The 21,346-nt window shown below is 42.6% G+C and overlaps 1 protein-coding gene across 1 annotated transcript in view; it reads left to right on the plus strand.

Moving 5' to 3' along the window:
- MBOAT1 (membrane bound O-acyltransferase domain containing 1) overlaps positions 1-14,455 on the plus strand; it is a 111,824-nt gene extending 97,369 nt beyond the window's left edge. The window contains exons 11-13 of the mRNA XM_065912214.1: positions 1,090-1,222; positions 4,174-4,325; positions 13,057-14,455. Coding sequence (XP_065768286.1) covers positions 1,090-1,222; positions 4,174-4,325; positions 13,057-13,183 — 412 coding nt within the window. The 3' untranslated portion in view covers positions 13,184-14,455. The remainder of the gene's footprint in view (positions 1-1,089; positions 1,223-4,173; positions 4,326-13,056) is intronic.
- Positions 14,456-21,346: the final 6,891 nt, after the last annotated feature.

Genomic DNA, 21,346 nt, shown 5'->3' on the forward strand with positions numbered 1-21,346 from the left:
ATTTTGAAAATTTGCCCTTAAGGTACTGCTATTAATTTTGTGAATCATTTTAGCATAAACCTCTATTTCTGTGTATTGAATGACCCCAATGTATTGAGAATCCTATAGTCTCCGCTAGGAGCTTGTTCTCCATAAACATTTTTTATGTGAACATATATAAAAAATAAAATATTTTTTAAAAAATCATTTTAGAAAACGGAATATTTCATTCATAGATGAAGATACAGAGAAGTAAGAAATAAGAAATATCACACGTGGAATTCCATCCTTGTTTCTTTCCTCAAATGCATTTCCTCTCTTCCCATAAAGAGACAGCCGTGATCCTTTGGTTTTAACTCGGTTACTTTTGACTGTTGGGATTTATTTTTCATCTGGGCTGTCTCATTTAGGAAGCCATGAAGTTGCTCCCCAGGGTACCACTGTCAATCTCTAGACTGGATTTGGGAGGAAGTCCCCTGTCACTTCGTTTTAATAAACTACCAAGAAGTTGGAGCTCTCCAGGGTATTTCCTGGCAGTTCCTGGACTCTCATAACGCCCTCCCTCTTGAAGGCAAATTCATGGATTGGAATCCAATGGACACTGAGAACTGCAGAGGTCCTGTAACGGACGTGTTGATTTTGTGCTGGAGTCATGGCCAAGAGAGATGAGAAGGCTGCAATATTTTGTTGTTGTTGTTTAAGGTGGCATTGGGGCCAGTGTGGAAAGGAAATTATTTCCACTAAATGAGGTCCCTTATCTGGTTCTAAATGTTTTTAAAGCCAATGGCACTTTTCCAGTCTGGAAGATCCCCTAGAGAAGGAAATGACAACCCACTCCAGTATTCTTTCCTGGGAAATCCCGTGGATAAAGGAGCTTGGCGGGCTACAGTCCTTGGGGTTACAAGAGAGTCAGACATGACTCTTGGTGTTTAAGAAAACTAGAGTTCAAGGCTGCTTGGACTACACTGCAAGTCCCTGGCGAGGGTTAGGCAGGCATGCCATCAATGGATCATCAAGTGATTGCTGCATGCTTGGATCCAACAAGATGCAGGTGTCGGTGAGGATTCCTGACATGTCTGACCTGTGGCTCATTGCACCTCCTGTCTCCAGGGTGTGCTACGAGCGGGTCCCCTGGTACCCCACAGTGCTGACCTTCATCCTGTCCGCGTTATGGCACGGTGTCTACCCTGGGTACTACTTCACCTTCTTAACTGGAATCCTTGTCACTCTAGCAGCCAGAACGGTAAGCTTCCTTCGGTTATGGGGTGTCCTCCTTAGTAATCAGATGCCTGTGTGTGTGTTGTCTTTTCGGTCCCAGCAGGTTGGGGACCATGGTGGGAGTGATGTTTTGAGAAATCAGCAGAAGTCTTCCCATTAGAGAAATATTTCAGCATATAGGAACTTATGGTCATAAAATGGTTAGCTGTTTTATTTTCATATTACTTACAGGGAGTGTTTGCAAAACAAAAGGACTCTTAGGAACAATGTTTAGTACCTTAAGAGATGAAAATATTTTTAATCATTAAAGGCTACTAATTACAGGTGACTAACATTATTCATAGAGGAGAAGGAAATGGCAGCCCATTCCAGTGTTCTTGCCTAGAGAATCCCGTGGACAGAGGAGCCTGGTGGGCTGCTGTCCATAGGGTCACATAGAGTCGGACACGACTGAAGCGACTTAGCATGCATGCATGGCATCATTATTCATTCATGGAGATTCCATAAAACTTCGTTTTGCTTATACTAGACATAATGTCTCTGTTCATAATCCTACACCTAAAAATAATTTGATCTCTGAGGAACTGTAAAAAATGCAGCCACAGGAACTGTTCTCTTAAAGATTTCTCTAACCTCTCGTGTTTAATCCAATTAAATTAGGTTTGTGTAAAGTCCTTTGTGAATTTTATAAATTTAGTTCTCTAGGTTTTAGGAGTAACCTTCAGTTTATCCTAGACTGTTCCTATGATTTGCTGACTGCAGAGCAAAAGTAATGACAGAATTAAAAAAAAAACAAACATGACTGTCCTCAAAAATGAGGTGAACATGTACAAAAGTAATTACAAGTCTGTGTATTCTGTCAGATACAGAGCTTTAAATTTTGTTTCATTTCAGTGCTTGATACCGATTCAGGTGCCAAGAGCTTTCATTGAGATTTGTTGAGCTGGTATTTTAGATGTGGGTTTAGGAGCCCTAACAAAGCTATTCACTGATTCTTTTATTTTTTAAAAATATGTTTATTGAGTGCCTCGTACATGCCAAGTGCTGTGATGGGTACTGGAGGAAAAAATGGAGAACAGAAGGGATATGGTCCCTCTTCCTGGTCTGCTGCTGAGTATAGAGACAGAACATCTATTATAAACGGGAAACAGCTCATATAAACGCATCACATCTTCCTGTTTATTCAGTGGAGAAAGTGGGTAGAGTAGGATTTCTTTCCCATTTCTTTTAGCTACTGACTCACTGTTGAATCCATCTGTTCGATTAATATTTCAGGAGCCCTTTTATATGTTAGTAGAAGCTGGGCTACTGCAGTGAACAAGAGTTCTTCACCCCTGGAGTTTTTATTAGGTTGGCCAAAAAGTTCACTCGTGTTTCTCCTTAAGCACTTGTAGAAAAATTTGTATGAAACTTTTTAGCTGAACCAATAATTTATTTATATAAATGTTTGTTGTGTGAACATAGGTAATTGATTATTCTGATTAGCACAGTTTAAAGTTTCATAGCAACCCAGTTCAGTATTGTTGCCTGGGAAATCCCATGGACAGAGGGGCCTGGCTGGGCTACAGTCCATGGGGGTCACAAAACAGTCAGACATGACTTAGTGACTACACAAGAACAATAAAAGTATATGTTGTACATATTTGTGCAGTGAAAGCAAGCAGTTTCTTTTTTCCCATTCATATACCAACTTGGGTCATATAACTAAAAACAGATGGAAAGACAAAGGCTAGAATTTTGTTAATACATTCAGAGCATTATTTCTTAAAATGTCTTTCGTTCAGTTGATCTTAATTGGTATAAAAGCATTGATTTATTGGGTTGGGCCAAACATTTGTTCAAGTTTTTCTGTAACATCTTTTGGAAAAGCCCAAATAAACTTTTGGGCCAACCCAGTATGTAAAGCCTCTTGGATGACCTTGGAACGTTTTCCACAAGTGAGTCAGATAAGTGATGGAGAGAGGGTTGATAGAACAGTGTTTCCACTTTTCCCCCCTGAAGGGAGAATGAACTCAAACAGTCATGAAGTGTCTCAGGCCTAGGAAGTTACTTAATGAAATCTCTTACATGCTTCTCAGTACTGCCCATGGATGGACCTCCAGCCTCTGTCTAGAGGACCTTAGAGCCAAGGAAGGGTCCTTCCCCTCCTGGGCAGCCCTGGGATGCCTTTCCTGCTTTGGGGCTGACCTGCCTTTAAACCAGCCATTGTTTCAACTCTGTCTTTGGTTCTGGCATCTGGAAATCGGGTGTCTTTCTGGAACCAACTCTGTGTCCAAAGACCTACAAATCCTTGGACACCCAGCATTTTTCATCTCAAAGAGTTTTGTTTCCTTGTCTGTAAAATGGGCATAATGATGCTTACCTGATAGATTTGTTGGGAGAATCAGAGATGATACCCATAAAGAATTTTCACAGGCTTGGCACCCCATACGCACTCAATAAATGGCAGATCTCATTATGACATTATTATATTATCACCGTTATTCAAAGGAAGTAAGAAAGACACAGTGCAGAGACTTTTCTACAAGGATATACATCACAAAATTGTTTACAAAGTTTCCCATAATTAAAACTGTGTCAGATTAGTATTTACTGACATAGAAAAAAGTTCATGCTATGTTGCTAAGTGAAAAAAACAGGCTAACCGTCTAGTGATGCCATTGGAAATGTAAGTATGAATATGTATGACTAGAAAGGAGACTTGAAAGGGTTTTTCAACAATGCTTTTTCTCTGGGAGATGTTTAAAAAAAAAATCTGACTCTGCTTAGTTGTTCTTTAAACATTTTTCCACAGTGAATGGATGTGTACTTTTTAAAAATAACAAGAAAAACTATAATGGTATTTTTGGTTGAAAATAGAACTCAGATGGCTTGGTAGTTTTTATCTCCTGTGTTCCTGAGGTGAACTACCTACATGCATGGAATAAAAGTTTTTATTTTTTGCACCCCGCCCCCCACGACTTCCTTGGCGAGCAGGTGAGGAAAAACTACAGACATTACTTCCTTTCTTCAAAAGCCCTCAAGGTTGCTTATGACACAGTCACCTGGGCTGCCACTCAGCTGGCCGTCTCTTACACGGTGGCCCCCTTCGTTATGCTGGCCGTGGAACCCACCATCAGCTTGTACAAGTAAGTTTCCCTTGTTCCCGACTGCTCTGTAGAAAACTCGTCTGGTAACCTCTGCGTTTGACTTAGGAGGTGGTAAACTGAATCTGCCAGTACTGACAGTTTCCATGTACGGTCTCGAGGGGAAAATGTCTAGAGAAGGCTTTAGGAGGAAGGATGCCAACACATAGTAACGCAGATGGAGCAGAGTGGCCCTTGAGCCATTCCTAATATAAGTAAGGGATGCTCATGGTAGTGAATCCCTACGGGATGTGTCTGGATTACAAGCTCAGAGGGTGAGTTCACTGCCCTTACCTCTTTTTTCCAGGGGTTAGGCTCTTTTGGGGGCCTTGGGGCACCCCAGGAGGGACAGAACGCTGGCAGGAGCTGGATTCACCCCACAGACGAGGCCTTTAGGGAAAGGGTGTCAGCCCCTTGTATTCAAACACCAGCCCTCCAGCTGAATCGCAAACCTCTTCTTGATTACTTTTATTGTTTCACTCCTGTGTTGAATTAGTCATATTTCTCTACTCTCAGAGAAATGGTTGTGTGACCTCTGGCAAGTTATTAACCTCTTTTACCTCTGTTTTCTCAACTGTAAAATGTAGGTAAGAATAGAATGCATCTCAAAACCCCTTTGTCAGGATTGCATGAGGCAGACCTACAAAGAACCCAGCCCAGGGTCGGAAGCTGTAGGCTGTGCTCGGTAAATACTGACTTGTATTGTTTACTGATTTGCAGGGACTTCTGTAGATTAAGTTTGGGCCATAGCTACAGTCAGAAAAGTGGCTTGGAAATAGACATGCACACGTGCCTTACTGTACATCAGAGACTGGATACACTGGTTAGGAATAATCAAAGATACTCACTGCTCGGTATAGGTATCAGAGTCTAGAGGTAGGATTCTTTTTTTTTTTTTTCCTTTTCAGGTTGAAGTCTGTTTCTATAATTCCAGTTAGGTCATAGGAGTTATGTCCAGATAACATGGAAGTTGAACTGGTTTATATACAGCTTTTTCTAGACAAGGGATGCCAGATTAGTGGAAAAAAAATTATAATCTTCAGCCAAAAAACCCCTCAGTTCAGCTGCTACAGAGGTAGAAGCCATGAGCTGTCCCGCCTGCACGAGGCTCCCTCTTCCCAGAGGTACCTGCCCCCCGAGCCTGCACCATCTTGGTTCTACCGCCTATGTCCCCTCCCTCCGAGCAGCCCTACATGCTCACAGCTCCATTTTCCTTTCCCAGTGCCCTCCAGCCAGCCTTTGCCCTTTATTATCTTGTACATTTTAACACTCTCTGAAGCAGCCTTTAAGTCCAGCTGAGCTATGCTCCTGGGCTGTCCAGTTTGGGGCTTAGGTGCTAATTGTCTTTGTTAGTGATCTGGTTACAAAAAGTCTCATAGGTTTTGAGGTGTCTGCTTGTAACTTGTAGCCCTTGGTCCTTTTTCCCCTTTTCTTTGGAGAGAGGAAAGAGGAGAGAGCTGCTCCTGAGGAGATGACCTTTTATAAAGAAGTGGAACCGTGAAATAAACAAGGAGTTATGTTAAACAGTTTTGTTTTTTTTTTTAAAACAGGCGTTGAGACACATTGATTTGCATTCCTAAATCAGTTGGCTGAGGGTTCCCCCAGTGTTTGGAAAATCTAAGTCACTATGCAGATAAAGAAACAGGAACTGGAGAGGCGGAACATACCCACCCCAGCCCTGGTATTTTAAGCACATGATGTTGCTAGATGCAATATTTTTCTTCCAGGAATGTGTGTGTCATATTATAGCAGAAGTGCCTGTATTTAACTCAATATCATTTAATCGATCCCTGGGTTGGAAAGATGCTCTGGAGAAGGGCAACTCACTTCAGTATTCTTGCCTGGAGAACCCCATGGACAGAAGAGCCTGGCAGGCTGTAGGCCATAGGGTTGCACAGCACGGCATGCCAGGCACCGCTCTAGAAGCTGGGACTGGGATGATGAGCAAAAGATAGAGCTCATTCCTTCTTCCGTGGAGGGGATAACTTGATCACTTCTAAGTGATAGGAAATAATTGACAGATTTATAAATACCCATGAAGATCAGACCCTCGAATGAATGTTACAAAGATTTTGTACCATGTACATGGTGCATGTAACAGGAATCCGACTCTTGAGAGAAGGCAGCGTTGAGCTTTCTTTCCCGGAGGCTGCACCGTGGGAGTGTGAAGCAGGTATAGACTGTGGGAGGTGCTGAGGGGGCGGCTGGAGCACTGGGGGTTGAGCTGCAAACCCTGAGAGCAGCACAGATAGGCGCCATTGGAATAGGAAGAAGCCCTGAGCAAAACATGAGCGTGGGGCGACTGTAGAACCAATCCAAGGTCGAGCAGTGAGCTGAGGAGAGAGAATGGTAGGTGTCACTGTCCCTGTTTATTATTTATGGCCATGGAGGCTCAGAGAGGGTGAGTAACTTAACAGATGTCACACAGCAAAACCCAAGTTTCACTTGCAAAGTTTTTTTGTGTTGTTTTTTTTTTTTAAAACAGCAAGAGCAGGAGTGCAGTCACTAAAAATTTCTGTAGGACAAATACTTGGGAAGAATGTTATCACTTGGGAGTCACACACCAGTGGTGATTTGTTTGTGATCACATGCATTTAACCACCTAAGTATGCTAAATTCTGCATTTAGGCAGGAGCTTTAGGGAAAGCAAGCATTATCAGTCCAGATCACTCTCAGGAGGTTTCCATTTCTTTTTAAAAACAACCTAATTTACTTAAAAGGCACACAGACCTCTGTTTAGAGTGAAATTGACATTTGTGTCACTTTCGTCAGTTTCAAGTAATTCAGCCTAAGTGGTGCGTTGTTTTCCTCTCTGCTTATGTATACCATTTCAATCCCTACCTAGGTCGGCTCTCTCCAGGAGAAGCTTCTACAGAGATGGAAGTGCCATCCACTAGGTTGGCCGTCAGCACGTGTGGCCACTGAGCTTTTGAAATGTGTCTCGTGTGACTGAGGAAGTTTTCAACTTAATCTAATTTTAATTAATTTGAATTTTAACAGCTGCATGGCTGTTGCCAATGGCTATTATAGATTGCCTCTCAAAAGTGTTTTTAAAACAATTCTTTTTCAGAAACTCTTAGGAGACTCTCTGAATCTGGCAGAAGAAATTAATGGAGCTGGGTCTGGCCAGATCTGTTCCTCTCTAGTGGGTAATTTCAGTAACTGGAGATGATTGGCAGCCGTATGCAAATCCACTTCTCAGGGTACCCTTCCCTGATTGACATTTAAGTGTCAGACGGGCTTTGTTTTTTTGTCTTGTCACTTTTCAATCTGTAGTGACGAAAATTCCTGCTTTAAATTTCTTGGTCTACTTTTTTCTCTTGTGGCTGGGAGACCCAGTGAACATCTGAATGTTTTATGAAAGAATTTGTTTCCAAAAACGTGGCAGAGTAGAAGGATTTGAGCTCACTTCCTCTCAGGAAATCACAAAACTCACACCTAAGTGCCGAACAGCCATCGACCAAAAAGCCTGGAGCCTCCCCCAAATGATATTTTATATTCAAAGAGAAAGAAGAAGCCACACGAGACGGCAGGAGGGGTGCTTTCACCGCACAGTCAAATCCTATGTCCACCGGGTGGGCAGCCCATGGACTGGAAAAGAATGACATCACAGCGGTTCTCTCACAAGATCGGGTCCTGAGCCCCACATCACGCTCCCCAGCATGAAGGTCCAGCCCTGAGAGGAGGGACCCCAGAGCATCTATCTGGCCTTGGAGGTCAGCGGGGCTTGCGTAGAGGCCTGGGGGAGACAGGTCCACTCTTGTGGGCACAGACTAGGTTTTGTACACACTGGGAGCCAGCCCAGAGTAGTCAGCTGCATAGGAGCTGGGGCTGGACCTGTGGGTCCCGGAGGATCTCCTGTGGCCCACGGGGCCTGTGGAGGGGTAAGGACGGTGGTGGCAGCCCTTTTTGCATCAAGACCCGGCTCTAACCAACAGCCTACAGCTCCAGTGCTGGAAGGCCTCAGACGGAACAGTCCGCAGGAAGGCAGCCACACTGAGGTCACCTGGTCCTTGTGTTAGCCTCTCAGGAGCCCGCCAAGGTTAGAGTTGCTCTGTCCATGGGATTCTCCAGGCAACAATACTGGCGTGGGGGGCCATTCCCTTGTCCAGGGGATCTTCATGACCCAGGGATGTAACCCCCGTCTCCTGAACTGCAGGCAGATTCTTTACCGTCTGAGCCACCAGGGAAGTCTCAGCCACACAGCCACCTCTAAAGACACCCCTTGACACCATCCTGACCAATGCCAGACGACCTTACCTGCCTCCTGAGAAACCTGTATGCAAATCAAGAAGCAACAGTTAGAACCAGACGTGGAACAACAGACTGGTTCCCAACTGGGAAAGGAGCGTGCCAAGGCTATATTGTCACCCTGCTTATTTAACATATCAGGGACATCATGTGAAATACCAGGCTGGATGAACCACAAGCTGGAATCTAGATTGCTGGGAGAAATATCAATAACCTCAGATATGCAGATGATACCACACTTATGGCAGAAAGCGAGGAGGAACTAAACAGCCTCTTGATGAAAGTGAAAGAGGAGACTGAAAAAGCTGGCTTAAAACTCAACATTCAAAAAACTAAGATCATGGCATCTGGTCCCATCACTTCATGGCAAATAGATGGGGAAACAGTGGAAACAGTGACAGACTTTATTGTCTTTGGCTCCAAAATCACTGAAGCCATGAAATTAAGACATTCGCTCCTTGGAAGAAAAGCTATGACTAATCTAGACAGCATATTAAAAAGCAGAGACATCACTTTGCTAACAAAGGTCCACATAGTCAAAGCTATGGTTTTTCCAGTAGTCATGTATGGGTGTGAGAGTTGGACTATGAAGAAAGCTGAGCACTGAAGAACTGATGCTTTTAAACTGTGGTGCTAGAGAAGACTCGAGAGTCCCTTAGATTGCAAGGATATCCAGCCAGTCCATCCTAAAGGAAATCAGTCCTGAATATTCATCGAAAGGACTGATGTTGAAACTGAAGCTCCAGTACTTTGACCACCTGATGTGAAGAATTGACTCATTGGGAAAGACCCTGGTGCTGGGAAAGACTGAAGGCAGGAGGAGAAGGGGATGCCAGAGGATGCCATCCAGTGATGAGTTGGATGGCATCCCTGACCTGATGGACATGAGTTTGAGCAAGCTCTGGGAGTTGGTGATGGACATGGAAGCCTGGCGTGCTGCCATCCACGGGGTCACAAAGAGTCGCACACAACTGAACTGAACTGACAAGATCCTGACCACCTGAATGACAAGACCCAGCTCCTGGTGGGCAGGCGCCAGTTCCAACCACAAGGAAACCTGCACAAACCTCAGGACCAATGGTCAGCCACTAGAGGGCAGACATGTGAAGCAAGAGAAGCTGTGATCCTCAGGCCTAAAGCAAAAGACGACAAATGAAATTCAAAGTTAGTAGAAGGAAAGAAATAGGTCAGAGCAGAAATAGAGAATGAATAATGGAAAAAATCAAACTAAAAGCTTTTTAAGAATGTAAACAAGATTGATAAATGTTAGCCAGACTCATCAAGAATAAAAGGGAGAGAACTCAAATCAATAAAATCAGGAATGAAAAAGAAGTTAAACTGACACCGCAGAAATATAAAGGATCTTAAAAGACTATTACAAACAACTGTATGCCAATAAAATGGACAACCTAGAAGAAATGGCTAAATTCTTAGAAAGGTACAACCTTCCAAGACTGAACCAGGAAGAAACAGAACAGACCTGTTCAAATTCAGGTGCTGAAGTTGAAACTGATTAAAAATCTTCCAACAAATAAAAGTTCGGGACCAGATGACTTCACAGGCAAACTCTTATCAAACATTTAGAGAGGAGTTAACACCAATCCTTCTGAAACTCTTCCAAAAAATTGCAGAGGAAGGAACCCTAATGTGTATTGCAGCACTGTTTACAATAGCCAAGATACGGAAGCAACCTAAACGTCCATCAACAGATGAATGGATAAAGAAGATGTGGTGTGTATATATATATATGTATATTATATATACAGTGGGTCCCCTGGAGGAGGGCATGGCAGCCCACTCCAGTGTTCTTGCCTGGAGAATCCCCATGGACAGAGGAGCCTGGTGGACTATAGTCCACGGGGTTGCAGAGAGTCAGACATGACGAGCGACTAAGTACATTACTCAGCCATAAAGAGGGTGGAATAATGCCATTTCCAGCGACATGGATAGACCTAGAGATTGTCATGCTAGCTGAAATAAGCCAGACTAAGGCAAATACCATATCACCCACATGTGGAATCTGATTTTTAAAAAATTATACAAATGAACTCATGGAGTTACTATGAAGTCGAAACAGACTTACAGATACTGAAAACACACTTATTACCAGAGGGGAAATGTGGGGGTGTGGAGGATAAATCAGGGGCTTGGGGTTAATATACACACACTACTATATATAAGATAGGTAACCAATAAGGACCGGCTGTGTGGCACAAGGAACTCTACGCAATATTCTCTGACAAGCTATATAAGGACAGAATAAGAATGAATATATGTATCACTGAATCACTTTTTCACACATTTGAAACTAACACATTGTAAATCAACTATAATCCAATAAAAGAAGAAAAAGAATGAAGTTGTCTTCGTTCAGGCGTCTATGACTAAATTCTATAGGCTGGGTGACTTAAACAAGAGACTTTTTTTTTTTCCTCTGCAGTGGTGGAAGTTGGGAAGGTCAAGATCAAGGTTCCAGCAGATTTGTTTTCCAATGAGAGCTCTTTCAGGCTTGCAGAAGTCTGCCTTCTTGCTGTGTCCTCACATAGCAGAGAGAGACTGATGGAGACGGGGACAGCGAGAAAGATGGGTTGAGGGACAGTGAGAAGGACAGAGAGACAGCTCACACTCTGATTTCCCGTTATTTTCTAATAAACGCACTAATACTGTCATGGGGACCCCACCCTCATGGCCTCTTCTAAACCAAATCACTCCCTAAGGCTACTTCTTCCAATACCATCACATTGGAAGTCAGGGTTTCACCGTATGTATTCGAGGAGGACAGAAATATTTAGAGCAGAACACTTCTCTGAAACTATTTTCAAAAGAAAAGCAAAATCTCCTAAGTTGTCTTTAACTAGATAACGCTTACTAAATTCAGTGTATAAGAATGTTAGAATCTGTGTAGGAGTTTTTGTAGATAGCAAACTCCTTGAGAGTAGAACTATGCCCTATTCATCTGTATATCTGGATACCTACTTGAGTGCTAGAACACGATATAAATGTTAACTGAGTTCTTCCAAAATAAAAAAAGATGAAGCGTTCTTTAACACTGGAGAGAAGTATGGAGTGTCAGAATAGGTTACTAAACCTTCCTGGGAGGTTAAAAAGAAAATTTTAACCCCTTGACTTCCAGAATATTTGATTGTAATCTAACATAACTGCTCCAGGGTAGATTTGACCACATGTAAATGATTCAGGCAAAAGGCAAAAACAAAGTCTGTTTTAGGAGAGCAGCTTTGGAAGCTGGAATTCCCTCTGCCTTGGATGTGCCTATAAGAACCCCAGTCTATACTTGCAGAGCCAGTGTGCTTCCCTGTTGAACTGTTTTTCACGCTCAATAATGTCCTGGTTTAAATACTAAATCAGATGACCACTCACCTGTGGCTGTTCACCCCTCTGCTGGCTAAATTGCTACTACTTTGTCTGTACTGGTCTTTTCCATTCCCAAAAGAAGGGGTGTAGTCTTTGTCTTTTTGTAGATCCCAGTTTAATCCTTCCTACATTCTAGGTGGGCTTCCTAGGTGGCTCAGTGGTAAAGAATCCCCTGTGATGTAGGAGATGTGGGTTCGATTCCTGGGTCGGGAAGATCCCTGGAGGAGGAAATGGCAACCCACTCCAGTATTCTTGCCTGAAAAACTCCATGGACAGAGGAGCCTGGTGGGACTCCATGGGGTCACAAGGATGACTGAGCAGCAGCGTGCACACACACAGTACATACTTATTGAAAGAAGAAAAGGTATGCTTGCTTCTGCTGGAGCTCTTGACTATTCTGTAGACCTGACCTTATGATCATAGAAGCTGGGGGATGAGATGTAAATGCCCCTTAACATTATTTTCTTCTCCTCTTCAAAAAGCTTTGGAGTTTTTCCAAAGGAATGTATAGCAATCATATAAAAGCTGTTCCTAATTACATCATTCATTGATGTGTACAGATTTACTGAACATATATACTGTGCCCAGTACCACACTTAGGCTGTAAGTCCACAAACCTCAAAAGCAAAATGTGTTCTAGTTTGGATGAAAATTATTGAGTTATGGGGTAGGCTTTTGAAATCTGGACTCTTGGGGCTCATAATGTCTACAAGAACCCCTGACACTTAGTGGAGCACATTGGCTAAAGTGTCAGTTGCTTTTGTGTTTGGGGAACATAGGGTAGGGCTTGAATTTGAATTCCATGCATCCTTATACTTTTAATATGGTGAGTTTCTAGCTGTGGGGTTAATGCTCTAGATCTGCTTATAACATCAGTGGGATAGTACCATGTGTCTGTCTGCGGATGGGCTGGTTGGTTTGCTCTGCCCAGCTCTGAGGTTTTGGTCCATCCTTGGCCCACTCATCCACTATAGGGAGTTATCTATGGAGTAGATCAAGGCAAGCCCGAGGGCGGTCAGGTCTGCCGGTGCCAAAGGATGATGTAATTGCTTCATGTGACATTTCCCTTGTATATCCTCATTTGAAATACAGTGTGTATGTTTCTTCCTAGGTCTATGTACTTTTACTTACACATCATCAGTCTCCTGATCATTCTATTCCTGCCAATCAAACAACAAGCTCATAATCAAAGGCTGCCTCAGACTCTGAACTCTGTTAATAAGAAAAAAATGGATTGATACCTCCACCAAAAAAAAAAAAATGCTGAACACTTAAGACTGCAAATCATTGGACAAAGACTCCAGAGTTCTCCAGTGACTTAGAGGCGATGTTTACATGCATTTTTTTTCTTGTTTTTGTTTTTTATGTGCAGGGAGTATTTTTGTAAGCCTTTTTGTACCATTAAATCAGCCATGCCCGGTTGATTTAATATTTTGTAGGACATTTGAGTGGCATGGAGGTATGTGGAGAAAGTGCCAGAACTTGCAGAGATAGTGCATTCTGGGCATCTGGGTTTTTGTTTCTCTGGCATGATCTCCAGCCCCTGAAATCTGAATATTGGGAACCTGAGTGTCTGCTCCTGAAGTGAGAAGGGGAAGCTGAGATGAGTTGTCTTCCAGAATACACCCAAGATGGCTGTGCCTTGGGAAGCCCCCAGTCCTTTGACTGGTGACATCACTGTTCTCAAACACGTTAACTACACTCAGAAGACTTCCGGGGAGGGACCGTGTGAAGGGAGGTCTGCAGAATACTGAAAACTCGATGAGCCAAGATCACCAACCGTGAACGGACACCTGTTGGACTTGAAGTCAGGCATGTGCCCTGAAGGCGGCTGTGTCCCCCCGTGCCCCGCCCTCCCCGAGGGATGTAACCCTTCTTTCCTCTGCAATGAGCCAAGAGTGAAAATCAGAAAGTCTCCTGTCCAGGTACAAAGAGGTCTCAGAGGGGTTACTGTACCCCATTGCACCAGTACATGCCTTCCACTTGCCCACACGTGGTCCTGAGAAAACACCCAAATTTCACACTATGAAGGCAGGAGGATACCTTTTTATAATTTTTTTTAAAAATAAAGTTACATTGAAGTTTGGGAAGAAGAGGCAGACATTTCTCTTCTCTTCCCTCACATCTTGGGAGTGTTCATGATCAGGGCCATGGTGTTCACTTGGGCTGGTTTCCATTTTTCAGTTTCATAGTTGATTAAATTTGACATTATTTGAGTTGAATCATCCTGCCTGAAAGCAGAAATTGAAAAACGGTTTTCTTTTCTTTGTCATGAATGTGCTGTGTCTCCCTTGGGAAACTTCTATGGGGTGATATTCTGTGTGGGAAAAGGAAATGTGGTATTAAATGCTACGGAAAATAACAATAATGACAATAAAACATGCTATCATGTTGTATTTTTAATCAAAAACCTTGGGAGGAGAGGATTTGCTCAAATAAGAGGGTAAAAAGTTAGTTTCTTACTAAATGAATACTGTGTTTCTATATAAAGGAAATATTTCTGAAAAGCATTGCTTATTGTGTCAGTAGCATCTTGCCATTCTGAAGCACGTGTGTGCATTTTGTGTGTCTGTGTCCACAAATGTGTACAAACTTAAAGGTCTTACTTGCTTAAAATTTGAGCATGGTGTGCCCAATCTATACTTTATGTCAGGTGCTTGGATGGTTTTGGTTTTTGGTTGGATTTCTGATCTTCATCCCCCTAAGTGCAGATAGGATTAACTTCCTTTTACAGATGAGGAAAGAGAGTCAGGAAGATGGTTGCTAACAGCCCCTTAAGTCACAGACTTCGTGGTTGAGCTAAGATTGGAATTCACGGTGGTCCCAGGAAGGCTGCTGGCCATGGGATCTTCCCATGCTGGTGCTTCTCTTTGGACAATGAAATGTGAAATGATGTTCTTGTCCCTTAAAGAGTCAGGGTGGCCCTGTGCTGCTCAGAACCTAAGCTCTAGTCCTGACGCGTGAGACAGGGAAGTTAAGAAGTAGCACATTTGGGCCAGGGTAGGAGGCTCGCCCCAATTTAACCAGGTAACCTTCTGGGACTTCCCTGGTGGCTCAGATGGTAAAGAATCCGCCTGCAATGCAGGAGACCCGGGTTTGGTCCCTGGATCAGGAAGATCCCCTTGGCAAAGGGAATGGCTACCCACCCCAGTGTTCTTGCCTGGAGAATCCCATGGAGAGAAGCCTGGTGGGCTACAGTGGGGTCGCAAAGAGTCGGACACGACTGAGTGACTAACACTTCTTTCAATCTCCTAGCAACCCTTAGTGTCCTGAAAGGAATCTTAGTGGATGCAGGGGAAAAAGGTAGGTGCCTAACATCTGTCAGAGTCTGCCTCCAGCAGGAATATTTTGAGGTACAAGACCAAAATGCATAATCTTGTACACTAGCAAAAAATGGTGTTTATCACCATTGGCATGGAGTGTGTGGAATAATCCATCTTACAATGAGATCCTTGAACTTGCAACATGATTTATGTCTGGGTTTCACTGTATTTTAAGTGTCTTCATTTCTGAGAGAAAAACTTCGGTGGCGAGAGGAGAGTTTATCATCGCTCTGCTTTGCAGGGACTCTGCCAACCCCCGAGTCCTGGGCAAGTGGGGACCACTGGTCCCCTAAGTGATCACCAGAATCAACTATTCATTATGGAATAAAGTCAAGCCTATGGAATCTGGGCTTACAGATTGCCTGTGTCAGACAGTGCTAGATCCTGGGACACATTTTTTATACTACGAGGCTTTACCCAGTAATAAAGGGATAACACATTGAAGAGCGATTCGTACCTTTCTCCCCCTGAGAACATTTACCCATAGAAAAAAATTTCAATTTAGGACCCATATTTAGATAGAAGATGGGGTCTATTTCTATTGCCGTAGATTTCCTAGTTTTTAGGTATGACCTAAATCAAATCCTTTGTGATTATACAAATGGAAATGACAAATAGATTCAAGGGATTAGATCTGATCCAGTGCCTGAAAAACTATGGATAGAGGTTCGTAACATTGTACAGGAGGCGGTGACCATAACCATCTTCAAGAAAAAGAAATGCAACAAGGCAAAATGTTGTCTGAGGAGGCCTTACAAATAGCTGTGAAAAGAAGAGAAGTGAAAGGCAAAGGAGAGATAAGAAAGCCTTCTTAAATGAACAATGCAAACAAACAGAAGAAAACAACAGAACTGGAAAGACCAGAGAGCTCTTCAAGAAAATTAGAGATACCAAGGAAACATTTCATGCAAAGATGGGCACAATAAAGAACAGAAATGGTATGGACCTAACACAAGCAGAAGATGTTAAGAAGAGGTGGGAAGAATACACAGAAGAACTACACAAAAAGATCTTCATGACCCAGATAACTACAATGATGTGATCACTCACCTAGAGCCAGGACATTCTGGAGTGTGAAGTCAAGTGGACCTTAGGAAGCATCACTATGAACAAAGTTAGTGGAGGTGATGGAATTCCAGCTGAGTTATTTCAAATCCTAAAACACGATTCTGTTCAAGTGCTGCACTCAATATGCCAGCAAATTTGGAAAACTCAGCAGTGGCCACAGGACTAGAGAAGGTCATTTTTCATTCCAATCCCAAAGAAGGGCAACGCCAAAGAATGCTGAAGCTACCACACGGTCGTGCTCATTTCACACGCTCGTAAAGTAATGCTCAAAATCCTTCAAGGTAGGCTTCAACAGTACATGCACAGAGGACTTCCACATGTACACATTGAATTTAGAAAAGACAAGAACCAGGGATCAAATTGCCAACATCTGTTGGATCATAGGCAAAGCGAGAGAATACTAGAAAAACAGTTACTTCTGCTTTGTTTACGATGCGAAGGCTTATGCAAAAGCCTTGGCTGTATGGATCACAACAGACTGGAAAATTCTTAAACAGATGGGAATTCCAGACCACCTTACCTGCCTTCTGAGGAACCTGTATGCAGGTCAAGAAGCAAGTTAGAAGCAGACATAGAACAACAGACTGGTTCCAAATTGGGAAAGGAGAATGTCAAGGCTGTTATATTGTCACCCTGCTTTTTTAACTTATATGCAGAGCACATCATGTGAAATGCCAGGCTGGATGAATTCAGTCTGGAGGCAAGATTGCCAGGAGAAATATCAGTAACCTCAGGTATGCAGATGACACCACCTTTATGCCAAAAATCGAAGAGGAACTAAAGAAGCTCTTAATGAAAGTGGAAAAGGAGAGTGAAAACTGGCTTAAAACTCAACATTCTTCTCCTTAAGGGCCAGTCACCCTCTCATTTACCCTCTAACAAATTTCTTTTTCTTGCCCGAAAGAAAAAATTCAACATTCATAAAATGAAGATCATGACATCTGGTCCCATCACTTCATGGCAAATGGATGGGGAAGCAATAGAAACAGTGAGAGACTTTCTTTTTTGGGGCTCCAAAATCACTGCAGATGGTAACTGCAGCCATGAAATTAAAAGACGCTTGCTCCTTGGATGAAAAGGTAGGACAAACCTAAGCAGTGTATTAAAAAGCAGAGACACCACTTTTGCCAACAAAGGTTCATACAGTCAAAGCTATGTTTTTTCCATTAGTCATGTATGGATGTGAGAGTTGGACCATAAAGAAAACTGAGCACCGAAGAATTGATGCCTTTAAACTGTAGTGCTGGAGAAGACTCTTGAGAGTCCCTTGGACTGCAAGGATATCCAACCAGTCAATCCTAGAGGAAATCAAGTCTGAATATTCATTGGAAGGACCAATGGTGAAGCTCCAACACTTTGGCCACCTGACGCAAAGAACCGACTCATTAGAAAAAACCCTGATGCTGGGGAAGATTGAGGGCAGGAGGAGAAGGGGGTTACAGAGGATGAGATAGTTGGATAGCATCACTGACTCAATGAACATGAGTTTGAACAAAATCCAGGAGGTAGTGAAAGACAAGGAAGCCTGGTGTGCTGCAGTCCTTGGGATCACAGAAAGTCAGGCATGATGGAGTAAGTTAACAAAGAGTTTTGAGTTACCCTAAATGTATTATACATTTAATAAATATGTGTTAAGTTGATGAGCTTTAGGTTTAAAAGAAATATATTTTAGGGTTTGTTTTTTTTTTAAAGGCCAGGTCTAGTCATCAGTGAAATGAGAATGAAAACCACAGTGAGATAATCAACCTCATGCTAGTCAGATGACTGTCATCAAAAAGAACAAATAACAAATGTTGGTAAGAATGTGAAGATAAGGGAACCCTCATATACTGTTGGTAGGAACGTAAATTGGAGAAGCTTCTGTGGAAAACAGTATGAAGATTCCTCTAAAGACTAAAAATAAAACTACCATATGATCTAATAATTCCACTCCTGGATATATATTCAAAAAAACCCCAAAATGCTAATTCATAAAGAAACATGCAATCCTTTGTTCCTAGCAACCTTACTTATAATTGCTAAGGTATGGTAGCAAACTGAGTGTCCATTATCAGATGAATGGATAGAGAAGATACAGTGTACACACACATACATATAGAATATGCATACACACAATGGAATACCACTCAGCCATAAAAAAGAATGAAAAATTTTGCCATTTGTAGTACTGTGGAGGGACTTGGCATCATGTGAAGTGAAATAAGTCAGAGAAAGATAAATACTGAATGATATCCCTTATATGTGGAACCTAAAAAATACAACAAGCTACTGAATAAAACAGAAAAGCAGCAGACTCACAGAGAACAGACTAGTGATTACCAGTGAGGAGAGGGAAGGGAGAGTCAACACAAGAATAGGGTGGAAAAGGGGTTATTATGGGATTATATGAAGTCATGTGTGTGAAACTTTTGAAAATTATAAAACTTTAGAGACTCTTTCAGTTAAAAACAAATTTTTAAGGTTACCGTACAGAAAATAAACATTAGTCAGTAGTTGCAAAGACTCAATATTTCAGCCTGAGATTTTGACAGGCTAAGAGAGAAAGAGGCAGAAATTGGGAGAAGAAAAGAGGAATTGGTGGGTGGTCCCAGAACAGGTGTGGATGTGCCCCCTGGACTGTGCAGGCTGAGGCAGAGGGCCCTTCTCCACGCTGGCCACACATTACAACCACAATAGTTTATAAAAAGTGATCGATGCCCAGCTTTATGAGAGACTGTATCTTATTTCTCTTCTTGTCTTCAGACCTTGGCATAGTGCCTGGCATGTAATGAAGATTCAGTAAGTGTTTGTTGAATGAAGGAAGGATTGAATGCATTAGTGTAATGCATCATTGGGTTTGACAGTTTTGATGGAGTCACTTTTGTGCTGGGAAACATCTTTTATACTTTTCAGAATTAGTTTTTGAAATAAGGGCATGTGTTTTCAGGGAATTCTGAAAGCACATTATGTGAAATAATCACTCAGGTAGGCAGTATACATAGTCTGAACCCACCATTACCACCCCCCACCATCCATTAACTAATGCGCTTGCTTATTTATCAAATGTCAGGTCTGGCCACATAAAGGATGCAGGTAAAAGACCTGAAGACCCATTCTCTGCCCTCGAAGAGCTCACAGTGGGACCAGAAAGACAAGATCCAGAGCGTGTGCTGCAGGTTGGAGGGACCCCAGCATTCTGAAAGGCACCGTGACTGGTGCTGTGTCCTTGTTTTCCTGCAAGTTCGGAGCCACCTCATCTCTTGGAGCCTGAAGGTTACCCAGGAGAGCAACATCCCCACTCAGCAGCCTCTTGTCTGGGTGAAGTGAAGCCTGCCCTCGTTCTGAAACTGGATGCTGCCTTTGCAACAAACCAGTACCAGTTATTGCAGGGACGGCCCAAAGGAGCAGACTGTGCATTCCCAGTTGCCCATAGAGGTAGTGGGGGGGCTAATCCAGCCCCCAACCCCAAAAGATCTTTAGTGAAAGTTCCAGGCTCAGTGAGTGAGGTGATGAGGCCCGGGAGGAAGGGTGTTTGCTGAGAGAAGGCTCAGCCCACCTGAGCTTTGCCTAATCCCTAAACTTATCTTAGGCTAGGAGCTCCGGGAATGATTGCAAGCTGCCACCCCTGCCACCCCCTCAGGCTCCTGGAGAGGAGCTACTGCTGACCCCATCACTTGCTCTGCGGGCATGCATGAGCTACCCCTGCCTCCGAGAACCCCAGGACAGGGGGCCAGTTGCCTCATCTGCATACCCCCTATTCAAAGGGAAGATGACCAGCATATGCCAAGAAAAGAGGAGGCAAGCATCCCCACTAAAAACAGCCCTTGCACCAAATATATGAAACCCTCACAAGCTACATAGGGGCGTTCCTACATATAAATAGCTTTCTAAGACCACAGTAGATAATTGTTTCTCCTAAACTCACACAGTAAGAGAAATATAAGCAAAATGAAGAAACAGAAGAGCCACTCCCAGCTGAAAGACCAAGAGAATTCCCCTGAAAGAACAATGAAACAGACCTCTTCAGACTAATAGACACCTATTTTGAAAAGGAGATAATGAAGATATTGACGGAGTTAAGACGACTGACAGAAATGCAGAGGAACTGTAACATGAAACTGGACACTATAAAGAGGAACCAAGGAAAATCAGAAAATTAATTTGCCAAGATGAAAGCTGAACTAAAGGCCATGAATAGCAGGATGATGAATGCAGAAGAATAAAAAGTGACCTGGAAGATAAAATATTGGAAGTCACCCATTCAGGATGATAGACAGAAAGCCAAATGAAAAAAAAAGAAAGAAAGAAAGCAAAATTATGTAAATCAACTTATTTACAAAACGGACTTAGAGAACAAATTATGGTTACCAGACAGGAAGGTGAAGGAAAGGGAGATACTGGGAGTTTGAGATTGACACGTATACACTGCAACATTTAAAATAGATAAGTATGGACCTACTGTATAGCACAGGGAACTCTGCTCAATATTCTGTAATACCCTAAATGGGAGAAGAATCTGAAAAATAATAAGATACTTGTGTGTATAATTGAATCACTTTGCTATACACCTGAAAGTAACACAACATTGTTAAGCAATGATGCTCCAATATAAAATAAAATTTTTTTTGAAAATGCAAGCAATATAAGACACCTATGGGATAAAGTGTGCCCAACTATACATAAGAGGCATTCCAGTACGTGAAGAAAGAGAAAAGGGTATTGAGAATATATCTGAAAAATTATGGCTGAAAACTTCTCAAACCTAAAGAAGAAAACATATCCAGATACAAGAAGTACAGAGGGTCCCAGACAAGGTAAGCCCAAACAGACCTACACCAAGACATATTATAATAAAAATGGCAAATGTTAAAGGGAGGATGCTGAAGGCAGAAAAGAAAAACAAAGAGTTAATTACAAGGGAACTCCCACATAAGGCTGTCAGCCTTTTTCTCTACAGAAACAGTTGCAGGCCAGAAAGGGAGTGGCAAGATATATTCAAAGCCCCAAAAGGGAAAAATCTACAGCCTAGGA

The sequence above is a fragment of the Muntiacus reevesi genome, chromosome 20 (genome assembly GCF_963930625.1).
Source record: "Muntiacus reevesi chromosome 20, mMunRee1.1, whole genome shotgun sequence".
In the NCBI taxonomy this organism is placed as follows: Eukaryota; Metazoa; Chordata; class Mammalia; order Artiodactyla; family Cervidae; genus Muntiacus; species Muntiacus reevesi.